At 37.3% G+C, this 13,379-nt stretch overlaps 1 protein-coding gene across 1 annotated transcript; it reads left to right on the top strand.

Annotated features, from left to right (window-relative positions):
- Positions 1 to 7,145: 7,145 nt before the first annotated feature.
- On the top strand, positions 7,146 to 8,823 carry LOC107821417 (uncharacterized). Its single transcript, XM_075230248.1, has 3 exons — positions 7,146 to 7,796; positions 7,923 to 8,393; positions 8,494 to 8,823. Exons 1-3 carry the CDS (start codon positions 7,146 to 7,148, stop codon positions 8,821 to 8,823), a joined length of 1,452 nt encoding a protein of 483 aa, XP_075086349.1.
- Positions 8,824 to 13,379: the final 4,556 nt, after the last annotated feature.

Genomic DNA, 13,379 nt, shown 5'->3' with positions numbered 1-13,379 from the left:
CAACATCCTATCAACTCTTTCAACTTAGGCTTCCAACCTTTGGACTAAGTGTCCCAATTCATTCCGAAACAACCTCGGAACCAAACCAATCACCTCGGCAAGTCACATAATAACAAAGGAGCATAGAATAAGCAATAAATGGAGGAACGAAGCTATAGTACTCAAAACGACGGTCAGGTCGTTGCAGTCCAAAAGATATATTAACTGATTTTGTAGTAAGATAATACGTATGTTATCTAAGTAGCAATAAATATTGATAACGCTAGCAATATTCAATGACCCTAAAAGGAAGGGCTTAGCATTAAATAATAATAAATAGAAATAAATGACATTTAATTAGTAAATAAGAACATGTGAGTCACCCGCAAAGGGTGAGATCCGTGGATATTTTTCTGACAATGATGAATGATTGATAAGCCTTTGAATATTCGGATTGTTCTTGAATCATGTGGAAAAGTTAGGCAAGAATCTCATGTCACACATCACTCTGTCTCTTTCTATTTATAAGGGAACATCTGTCTAAAAACTCTAATAGTACAGATTCAAAGAATATTCGTAGGAATATTCCCTTTAAAGTCTTATCTGAAATTAGCCGTTATTATTCCTTTTTAAGAGGAGTGCTCGTCCTCTGCCTTGACCTGTGATGACTACTCGACCAAGTCCTCCATCTTTCGGTAGATCACTTCGACCTTGAATTCGTCTCTTGCAGAAATCATACTAAGGAGACGCGGAAGCACTTAAAGGCCCTCTTAATGCTGATATGGTCTAAACATAACTAAGTATATTTTTGGTCCATACTGACATCCCTACTCCCATGGGCAAAACTTTTAACTATTGACCTTAAAGTTCTGCACATGCGACAAGCGGGAGTTAAAAGGTAAAGACCACCCAAAAAAATATCATATTCTCTAATTTTTTGCCAACTTCGTACTAGACAAAATACATATTTTATAATGTTTACACAGAAAAGCTTTACTAAATTGGGCTGAGTTGAAATAACTAAGTTAAAAATAAAGTAGAAATAGCACTAGGTTGCTGTTTTTAGATACGTTATTTAAACTGTAGTCAACTTTTTATAATGTATTTAAAATTTAGTTAGATGGAGCAAACTTCTGACCACTTTTTAGCGGCACTGCTTCGTCAGATCTTTGGTTTGAAATTTTGAACGGTCAGAGCGCAGCCTAACTTGTGCTAAAATATCTTAAGTTCAAACTTCAAACCTCTTTTGACTTTGACAATTCAAACTTGAGACCTGAATGTCCGATAAACTTTAAATACTTTATAAATTCCAACTTTGATTGAAACATTGGTCATAAAAGCGGCTATTTGTGCACTTTGCCCAAAAATAAACCAATTGTCCTAATAAATTGGAGAGTCGGGATGACAAAGAACAAAGGCCATGCTGTCTATATTGGCTAATACCCTGCATGTTCACTTGGTTGACAAGCTTTATAAATCCTTGCACTCTATAACTTTTTTGGGTGCAAACTCTGATATTGGATAAATCAGGACTTGATTTTCATTGCTAGACTTTCGGGGGCGGAGGGAGAGTATAACTTACGTGTTCGGCCGAACTCAGTAGCTTTCGTTCAAATCATATATTTGTCTTAAAAATTCATATAACATGTATAGATTATTAATTTAGAATCCAGCAACTTAAAAAATTTAAAATCTCGAACCCATAAATTTCAAATCCTGACTCCACTTTTATAGACTATGAATTCTACTAAAGCATGTTCTCCATCATAAGAATGTTGAAAGCTCCTAGCAAAGTGAACAGTCCGGATGACATGACATATGTCGTTTACACGAATTTTTATAACTTAACTATGGTTATTTAATATATATTCTGACCTCACAAATTTAGTTTGAATTGGTCCAAATATCATGTGTGTATTACAATCGGGGAGCTTGCTAAAACTAGAACCATGTTATGATGACATGCGTAAGCTAGACCTCAAATGCTATGATTAGTAAGTGCGACGCAAAGATGAGTGGAGATGATTACTGGTGGCAAAATAGATTAAAAAAATAATTATGCATCCATATTATTCATAAAAAAATAGGTAGGATAGAATAATGAACCTTCTAAAAATGGGTCAAATATGAATAAGATCTATGATATTCACTTAAAAAAATAAAATAATCAATGGGTTTAACTTCTACATTTGTTAAAATCAAATTAGAGATTTCTCATGTTTGGAAGACTAGGAATTCTCCGAAAAATGATCATATTCAAGAAGATAAGGATATTGTGGATATCCATATTAACCGCCGGTTAACTCATTTAATTTTCTATCCGTATTAAATATAGTTCGGGTCGGATATTTTATCCGTTTTTGCATTAACTATTTTGACCCACCCATATTTGACCCGACCCACCTGTTTGCCACCCCTAGAGATGATAAAGGAGATGAAGTAGAACTAAAATTATATAGAGAAAAAAAGATTGATGTGAAAATTGGAAAAATGAGGATTCGTGAACAGTCTTATATATTGGGCGCTTTCTTTTCAGTAATACTACTTAGAGGTTCATATTCACCCTACGTGGGCTTCGTTTATCTAATTAATGATGGAAACTTTACTGCTTATAAATCAAGCAAAATCTGAAACGGGGAATTGGTTTTTTATGTGTGTGGGGGTGGGGGGGAGGGGAGGGAGGACCGGTGGGATAAATAAAATTTGTAATGTTTGTATAGAGATACGGTGAATTGGCTGGTTGGATCAAACTTGAGTGAGACAAAATAAATCGAATTAATAAATAAATCGGTCTAAGTTTACAATAGGGTCAAAATGAGCGAATCAAAATAGGTAAAACGACGGGTCATAACCCTAACTTGTAACACAAACTACCTTTAACACCTTTTTTATTTTATTTTAAAAAAATTGTTTAAAACCAATATGTTTTTCTTAACTTATTAGCTTAAGTTCTTCCAAATTTATATAATTTTCATATTCAAAAATTGATTTTGTATGTTGGGGTTTGGATTTGCATATTGAGTTGTTGGATTACATGATTTTGACTAGTTTTGACTCAATAGTTTAATGGGTCATTTCGGGTTTGTATTGGTAGAAAATAAATAATACACGTGGAGATATATGTAGCTGACAGGGCATGATACGTGGATCACTAAGAAGATGACAAGTGGAGTGTAATAATTAAAAGATGCACGAATTACAAGAGGTACGAACAAATCACTCACGAGATGAAAGGACGCAGTGCTCGAGCCAAAATTGTTCAATGAAGAGACACGAATGGAATGAATCAAGACAATAAAAAAGGGAAGATTCACGAACCTCCAATTAATGAGGAAGAAGAATCGGAACCGTTACAGAATCTTCATGAACAGTTACGATCGCCAATTATAACGGTTCATTTAATGTCATTAATGCTCATAATGACTCAGACATAAAAGGAATGAAATGTTATATTTGTAAACCGTTATATAAGGGAAGAGAATTTCATTTGTAAGAGGAGGCTCTGATTATTATTGGAATATAATTACTTTCTTGTGCTCTCTATTGATTATTTTGTCATTTCTTATTCTAATTTCCTTTCTTATTACTGTGAGAATATTGAATTTCTTGATTATCAGTAACCCGTGTACTTCTAAAAATAGGATTTGACTGAGAATCTAATTCTTTGGTTAAACAAATTGGTTCCGTTACCGAAAATCTGATAATCTTCTCTTACTTTTCAAATCTCTCTCTCTCAACTGAATCATGTCGAATGTCAATGACAACAACCAGAAGATGGAAGGAACCCCAGTTCCATCACCTTAAGGAAGCCCACACAATTCAAGAGAAGTATCACCAGAAAGATCCACTACTCATAATAATGAACAACATAGAAATGAACAAACTGTCGAGCAGGATGCTGTGAAACAGTTAATTGCTGAGTACGTGAATGATGCTCTCCAGGCTTTCGTGAGGGGACTGCCAGCTGTGCCACCCACACCTCCACCAAACAACACTGCAACTGTGAAAATTCCACGATCAGGGTTGGCTAATTCTGGAAGCGGACCAATCCCAACGAGTCACGTGATGGGAGACCAGGTACGCCTAATAGTTCTGATTTACAAACTTTAATACTAACCTTACCGAAACAGGTGAAAGAACAAAATGACCGTATTGAGCAAATACCCAGCGTACCACCTGTGATCAAAGGAGTTGATTTCAACAAATATTCACAACAACCATGAAAACCAAGTGCAACTCCATTACCAATTCCCAAAAAGTTCAAAATGCCTGACATCCCAAAATACGATGGAACGATCGATCCATGTGACCACGTTATTGCATTCACCACGGGAGTAAAAGGTAATGATTTAACCAAGCAGGAGATTGAATCTGTGCTGGTCAAAAAGTTCGGGGAAACACTTACTAAATGAGCGTTAACATGGTACTCTCTTTTACCTGACAATTCTATTGACTCTTTTGCTGAACTTGCAGATCTATTTATAAAAGCACACTCGGGTGCACAAAAAGCTGAAAAGAGAATGAAGGATATATTCAAAGTAAAGCAAGGAGATACAGAATTGCATCGAGAATTCGTAGACAGATTCCAACGTGAAAGAATGTTGCTACCAAGAGTACCTGACAATTGGGCAGCCATGGTGTTTGCAAGCAATTTAAATGAGAAAAGTTCAGAAGCTACGAGGAGGCTTAAAGAGAGCCTACGAGAATTCCCCGCCACGACATGTAATGATGTCTATAATAGGTACAGTACCAAGTTACGGATCGAAGAAGATATAGTAGCTTAGTCAAGGGTTGAGGAAAAAACAGGTTCGAGGCGGTCAGAATTAGAGAAGAGGTCCGGTAAGAATAGGTACGAGCCTTATATGGGACCTTTGGGGCGAGAACCTCATTCCAAATTCGAAAACGTGCGGGCTGATCACAGGTTCGCAAATAGAGATTCAGGTTCGTCATCGTCGAGATTCAGAAAAGATCGAGGTGAACATAACAGAGATGCTAATACAAACGCAAGGATTGGGACTACAATTTTAATGTGAGTACCCCCGAGTTGGTCGTTGTTTTAAGAAGCATGGGGGATAAGGTACGATGGCCTAAAGAGATGATATCAAATCCAAATAGAAGAAACCCCGACTTTTGGTGTGAGTTCCATAATGACCACGGCCATAGAACATCAGACTGCAGATTATTACAAGGTGAGGTGGAACATTTTTAGAAGCAGGACTATCTGACGGAATTGTTCTGCGAGAAAGGCAAACAAGCTTACATGAAAAATAGGCAAGATCCCCCAAAACCTCCGTCTCTAAAGAGGATAGTAAATGTGATAAACGGCAACGGCGTAACCTATAAAGCTGCGAGAAAAGCAACAAAGTTTACAATAGCTCACGAGAAGCGAACTCGCCAAACTCTGGAAGACGACAACATAACCTTTGATGATGCAGATGCTGATGGATTAGTGATTTCTCACAACGATGCACTAGTAATATCTTTACTTATACATGATACTAATGTAAAATGAGTTTTGATTGACCCAGGTAGCTCTGTGAATATCATTCTATTACGAGTGGTGAACGAAATGCTGATGGACGATCGTGTAGTTCCAAAAGTACGTTCCTTATCTGGGTTGGATAACTTAACTGTTATTACAAAGGGCGAGATAAAATACATCAGGTTATCAAATTCCCTTCAAAATAGGGAATTCAACAGATTCGAGGAGATCAATAAACTTTAAGGAGCATTGATTCGGTGATATAGCCAAGTCAAAAAGATACGAGTGCAAATCAAAAAGATGCGGGTTCAAGTGAGAAAGATGCAGTAAATCAAATTTTAACAGAAATTGTATCAAAACAAACAGATGTGGACTCCAGACCAGATGTAATTCAAGAGCCAGAGGAGAACGAAAACATTAAAACAACGATTGAGGAGCTTGAAGCTGTTCCACTATTCAAACAATGTCCAGATCGAAGAATTCATATCGAAGCAAGGTTAAACCCAGATAGGAGAGGTAAGTTAATTGAATATTTAAAAGCTAACGCGAATTGTTTTGCATGATCCCATTCAGATATGACAGGTATACCTCCGGAGGTGATGACTCATAAATTAAATGAAGATCCATCATTCATACCTGTCAAACAAAAGAAGAAGAAGCAAGGATCATTCAAAAATCAAGTGATCGATGAAGAGGTACATAAACTCTTAAAGATCGATTCAATATGCGAGGTAAAATATCCTAATTGGTTAGCTAATACTGTGGTAGTTCCGAAAAAGAACGGTAAATGGAGAGTTTGTGTGGATTACACTGACTTAAATAATGCATGCCCGAAAGATTCATTTCCCTTACCGCATATAGATCAATTGATTGATGCTACTGCAGGCCACGAATTATTAAGCTTTCTAGATGCATATTCTGGTTATAATCAAATAAAAATGGACCCCTTAGATGAAGAAAAAACTTCATTTATTACAAACAGGGGGACTTATTGTTACAAAGTCATGCCTTTTGGCTTGAAAAATGCTGGAGCTACGTATCAGAGGTTGGTGACTAAGATGTTCCAAGAACACCTGGGGAAGACGATGGAAGTGTACATTAATGATATGTTGGTTAAATCTACCCAAGCGGAAGATCATTTTCAACATCTTTCGACTACCTTCGAGATCCTTCGCAGATATAATATGAAACTAAATCCAGAAAAGTTCGCTTTTGGCATAGCTTCAGGTAAGTTTCTAGGCTTTCTCGTATCTAATAGAGGAATTGAAGTAAATCCTGCAAAGATTAAAGCTATTGAAGAAATACCTGATATACTCACAAGCAAAAAAGAGGTACAAAGATTGATAGGTAGGATTGCAGCTTTGGGAAGATTTATTTCAAGATCTTCAGAGAAAAGCATTAAATTCTTTTCAGTATTGAAGAAGCAAAATCAGTTTGAATGGACTGAGGAATGCCGACAAGCCCTCAAATATTTGAAGGCATAATTAACAAATCTCCCCTATTGTCTAAACCAAGGGATGAAGAAAGATTATATGTATATCTTGCAGTTGCAGAAGTAGCGGTAACTGCAGTTTTAGTAAGGAAGGACAAAGGTAAACAATCTCCTATTTATTATGTTAGTAAATCTTTATTAGATGCTGAAACTAGATATCCTCATCTAGAGAAACTAGTTTTAGCATTAGTCATGGCAGCTAGGAAATTGAGACCATATTTTCAATGCCATCCTATCTCCGTAGTAATTACATATCCATTAAGGAATATTTTGCATAAACAAGAATTGCCAGGCAGACAAGCCAAGTGGGCAATAGAACTAAGTGAATATGACATTATTCATCAACCTAGAACTATAATAAAATCTCAAGTTTTAGCAGATTTCGTCACGGATTTTAATACAAAAATAATTCCTGAAGTAGAAAAGGAATTACAAATTTTTACTGGAGCTAATCCAGGTACGTGGACTTTATTTACTGATGGCTATTCAAATGTCAAAGGAGCCGGTTTAGGTATTGTCTTAATCCCACCCTCAGGTGAAAGCATAAGACAAGCAATTAAATGTTACCCTATTACTAACAATGAAGCAGAGTATGAAGCTGTAATTACAGTTTTTGAACTAGCACGAGAACTCTCCATAGAGCAAATCATGATTAAAAGTGACTCTCAACTGGTAGTTAATCAGATGCAGGGGACTTACACTGCTAGAGAGGCACGAATGCAACAATACTTGGAAAAGGCACGAGAACTGGCCAGGAAATTCCAATCATGGAAGGTCGTGCAAATACTCAGGGAAGAAAACGCAGAAGCAGACGCGTTGGCTAACCTTGCATCAGTTGCAGAAGTAACAAGTGAAGAAAATACTATTATAATACATTTATTTCATTCAGCACTTGACCAGGATAAATATGAGGTAAGCTTTAATAATTTAACCTGGGATTGGAGAAATGAGATTATTAAATTTTTGCAGTACGGGATCGTACCTGAAGGCAAGAAAGAATCTCAAGTGCTTCGACGAAAAGCTGCTCGTTACTGCCTAATTCGAGATAATTTATATCAAAAAATGTTTGGCGGTCCTTTAGCAAGGTGCCTTGGACCCAATCAAACAGAGTACGTGATGAGGGAAGTACATGAAGGACATTGCGGAAATCACGCAGGTGGAAGATCTTTAGTTAAAACACTAATCAAGGCAGGATACTACTGGCCTAAAATGGAAGAAGATGCGGAAAATTTTGTAGCCAAATGTGATAAGTGTCAACGATATGCCAAAAATATGCATCGACCTGCAGAGTTATTACATACAGTTATATCCCCGTGGCCATTTATGAAATGGGGAATAGATATAGTAGGGCCTTTACCACAAGCTAAAGGAAAGGTACGGTTCTTATTAGTGTTAACAGATTACTTTTTAAAATGGGTAGAGGTAGGAACTTTCAAACAGGTACGAGAAAAAGAGGTGAAAGGCTTCATTTGGTGAAACATTATATGCCAGTTTAGAGTTCCAAAAGAAATCGTATATGATAATGGCCCACAATTTATAGGCTCGAAGTTGGCAAGTCAAACGAATAACCTCTTCACCTTACTATCCCGTAGCAAATGGACAAGCTGAGTCAACAAATAAGATTATCATCAATAATTTGAAGAAGAGACTAGAAAAATCAAAAGGGAATTGGCCTGAAGAATTACCAGGAGTATTATGGGCTTATAGAACCACAACAAAAACAACCACGGGAGAAACTCCATTTTCGCTTCTGTACGGTTCAGAAGCTTTAATCCCAGTTGAAATAGGAGAACCAAGCATGAGATTCACATTGGCAACGGAAGATTCGAACGATAAGGAATTAAGAGAAAACTTGGACTTACTCGAATAAAGAAGAGAAGCAGCTTTAATACGGATGGCAGCACAAAAGCAAATCATAGAACGATACTACAACAGAAAGGCTTACCTCAGGTACTTCAAAATTAGGGACTTCATTCTTAAAAAGGTTTTCCAATCAATGAAATCAACCGAAGTAGAAAAGTTAAATCCAAATTGGAAAAGACCCTATAAAGTTCGAGGTATCGCTGGAAAAGGTGCCTACGAGTTAGAAACCATGGATGGAAAGGTTTTACCCTTGAGTTGGAATGCTGTTCATTTAAAGAAATACTATTTCTGAGCAAAAGAAATACCCACGGTCAGGTATCGTTCAATTACGATTTTTGTTTTGTACAGTTAAAATTATACTAACAATTTTAGATGATAGGCAAAAAGCTAGCCCACACCAAATGATGATATTAGACCTGAAAGATATGCGGAAGCAACATTATTCCCAGTCTAGGGTTGCAGCCTTTCTGATGGAAATATAAAGGGTTAAGTAGTCATCATCTAAATTATATATACCTTCGAGTCCCACATGTTTTTCCTTTTCAGGAAATGGACCACATGGAAGGAATAATCAAGTGCTCGTGATTTCATACTTCAAAACTCTAACACTTAGGGGACTATATATATGAAAGGCAAAGAAGACTAGAAAAGTCAAAATTCGAGTGAAGCCTGAGGCAATCTACCCAACAAATCAAAAGTTAAGAGCAAAAACACAAGCCTGATAAATACAAGCCTAATTCAAAAAACCTATGATGAGGAACACTCGTGGATGTAAATTACAAAATCTTACGAATATGTAGATTAAAGGCAATATTTAGTTATGGGTTGCAAGATATACCCTTGAATTTTATAAAATCTGTTATAAGAAAAACAGTTACAAAAGAATTGTAGATGATACTTGAATATGTGTAAAGTATTATACAGTTTGAAAGTTCAAACAATACAAAACTTCCTCAAATTATTCAAAGAAACATGTGTGTTACTATTCTTTATTTCGTATGTTTACACCAATATGAAGTAGAGACGTCTTCTTCATTAAGTATCGTTTATAAAAGGGCCCTCTTTTATAATTCATGCCTGTTCAAAAAGTCATGGAGTATTGAAGCATTTTTAAATGCATAATAAGAGAGTAGTACAAAAACTCAAAATAAGATATTATAAGAGCTGAACAAAAACTTGGAAAGTAATATTATAATAACTTGGTTAAAACTAAGTATAAACTTAGTTCCAACCGAATTGTTTTATACAAAACCACAAAACAAACAAAACAAACTTCCCATCAAAAGTTCAAGAAACAAACTAAGAACACTATGGAGTAGAATCCAAAGCAACACTATTAGTAGCGGAAGAGGCAGAATCCAATATGGCATCACTAGCAGCGGAAGAAGATTCAACTAGAGCAGAAGAGGCTTGAACACCAACTTCACCAGGAGTAAGTTCATCACCTTCAAGAATTCCAACCTCAGATGAGGAAAAGTTCTGACTTTGCTGAGATGTTTCAATAGTTTCCTTAGCCTTTGCAATCTCATCATTCAAGTCAAAACCTTCCTGGCTAGCCTCCATCAAAGTCTCGAGGTGCTTGTTTACAAAAGCCCAGCTTACGTCAAGAGTTGATTTATCTTTGAGAGCCTCGTAGTCCTTCTCCCATTGCTCGATTTCAGCCTGCAACTCTTCTCTTTCAGTTAAAGAGGCATCATAAGAAGCCTTCAAATGGGAGAGGTATCTCTCCAAGAACTGGACCTTATCAGTAGAGGCACAGAGGTCTTTTTGAGCCAGAGTGAGTGTTTGAACAAGCTCCCCGGCATAGGTCTCTTTCTGATTAAGGAGTTCATTCAAACCCCTAAGGAGTTTTTCAATTGCTAATTCTGCCGCCATCACTCTTACTTGTTGCTCCAAAGCACACTTCTCCTCATCTAAAACTTCTTTCTCCAATTGAAGACCCTCGTATTGTTCCTTCCAGTTGTTCGCCTCCGTACGATAATCGTCGACTAGCTGTTCAGTGTGGACAATTCTCTTCATAAGCTTCGTGCCTATCAAGTTGATCTACAAAAGAAAAAGAAGAAGTGGTTATCAAACAGAGATAAAAAAAATCACGAGGAAAATAAAGGAAAGAGCTAAGACTCATACCTTCAAAGATGAATGAACAATATCATTTATCCATGTCAAGGAACTGTGGCTTTCCAACTTCGACTTCTCAGCTGGGCCAAGTAGAGGTTTTAGCCATACGTCGGCTTGACCAGATCTTTTCAAAAGCTTACCATCCTCGGGGACTTCTATGGTAACCTTTTTATCATCCTATTGCTACTGGAAGTACCAACTTCAACATGAGAAGTGGTAGCAATAGGGACAGTTGAGGAAGTAAAAACAGCCACAGGAGGAGCAGCAGCAACAAAAGGGGCGGAAATCTGAGAATCAATAGGAACTGACACTGGAAAAGAGGCAAGGGGTACTTCTTCGGAAACATGACCAAAATCTTCACTATCAAAACCACGGGAAAATAATTGATCGGTAGAATCACGAGGGGTAACATTCATCTCTTCATCAGAACTCACTAAAGTAGCACTTTCAGGCTCATTCACGGGAACTGAACTTGGAGGAGGGGTGGTTTCATCATACAAAATAATGTGCCTCCTAACCCGAGGCCTGCACACTAAAGAACCCTCTTCTTGTTCCTCTGAGCCACGAGCTCCCTCCTCTTTTCTCTTTGATGAAGAATTTAAAATCATCTCTTGAGCAAGGGACAAAGAGAGTCTTGATGAAGTAATAGATGCAACACTGACACCTCGAATGGGAAACCCTAGTAGAGAAAAAAATTAGTAACCTCCAAGTAAATACAAAACAAAGGTGAAAACTTAAAGAGAAGAATACCATGAGTCTTGACTTTCCAACTAAACCTATGAGAAAGGTATTTCCAAGTCCTTCCTTCCGCAGGAGAAACCGACAACAATTTTCCTACCCAAGCACGGAAGTTTGGTATTTCTTCAAAAACTTCCATGGTTGCTCAAAAGAAAAGAAAAAAGCCACGAGATCATAAGTTTCTTCTTCCCTCATAAAAGAAGAAGAGAGATACTTAAAAAAAAAATTTACGTGCAAACTTCCACTTTTCTGGAAAAGGCATATTCTCCTCACCCACCAAACCACTTGTGGGAGCAATAACGAAACGGGCGTACCAGCCACGATCTCTATCATCTTCAGGGCTGACTAAAACCTATTGCTTCTGGCCACGAGAGTAAAGACCCCTGAACGAAACAACTTAGGGGAATAAAGATGAAGCAAGTGTTGAAAGGTAAAGGGTAAGGAAGCCAAATTAGAGAGGTATCGTAGACATGCAACAACTCTCCATACAATAGGACCAATCTGTCCTAGGAAAACGTTAAAGAAACGACAAAATTCTATGATCGCTGGGTCAATAGGTGATCTGAAACCTAAGGTAAAAGGATATGTGTAAACAAAAGAATAACCAACCTGGTACGAAGTTATCCTTTGGTTTGAGCCAGGAACTAAAATTGGAAAATCAGATTTCCAATAGCATTCTCTTCGCACACGAGAAATCAAGCCATCAGTAATCTGGGAAGGATAGACATCGGCACGATCATGAGAAGTCATAGAAGTAACTTGGTTCCTAATCGATTCACGATCAGTAGAGAAAGAAAATTCTTGAGGAACGATTTCATCAACCGTTGGTTCTCGAATGGGTTCACTTAATTCCCTATTTCTGGTAGAAGATCTATGGGTTGAAGAAGCCCTAGTCCTAGAAGAAGAAGGAGTAATAATATTGGTTTGGGAAGTAGAACCACGAAATAGATACAGATTCTAAACTACGTAATCTACCACCTCTTTTACTCATAACAGGAGCAGCTAAAGGGGGAAGTTCATCTACAATTACTACTCTGCGAGGATCGGGGTTTGATAAAGACACGGTTATACGAGAAAATAATATGTGCTGAAGAACAAGAACGATTAAAGAAGAAGAATACTGTAGATTGAAGGTTTTGTGAAACTAAAAGTGACTGACGCAGCCGCAAGAAAGCCTTAAAAATCACTGAAGAGTCGCAGACCCAATTGACGAAGGCCACGTAGCACATACATTAAATGAAAGTGACATACGACGCGATGGTTCTGAAGAAGACGCAATGATACATGGGAAACGGCGGCAAAACATTCTCGCTATAAATACGTGCCACTTCCCAAATATTCAATTGCAGAATATTCGGCAAGTGGGGGGACTATCTGTATTGGTAGAAAATAAATAATACACATGGAGATATATGTGGCTGACAGGGCATGATACGTGGATCACTAAGAAGATGACAACTGGAGTGTAATAATTAAAAGATACACGAGTTACAAGAGGTACGAACAAATCACTCACGAGATGAAAGGACGCAGTGCTCAAGCCTAAATTGTTCAATGAAGAGACGCGGATGGAATGAATCAAGACAATAAAAATGGGAAGATTCACAAACCTCCAATTAATGAGGAGGAAGAATCAGAACCGTTAAAGAAACTTTATGAACAATTACGATCGCCAATTATAACGGTTCATTTAATGTCATTAATGCT

Source organism: Nicotiana tabacum, chromosome 14 (genome assembly GCF_000715075.1).
Source record: "Nicotiana tabacum cultivar K326 chromosome 14, ASM71507v2, whole genome shotgun sequence".
Classification (NCBI taxonomy): Eukaryota; Viridiplantae; Streptophyta; class Magnoliopsida; order Solanales; family Solanaceae; genus Nicotiana; species Nicotiana tabacum.
Note: the sequence above shows the minus strand (reverse complement) of the source record. Positions and strands in the feature narration are given on the sequence as shown.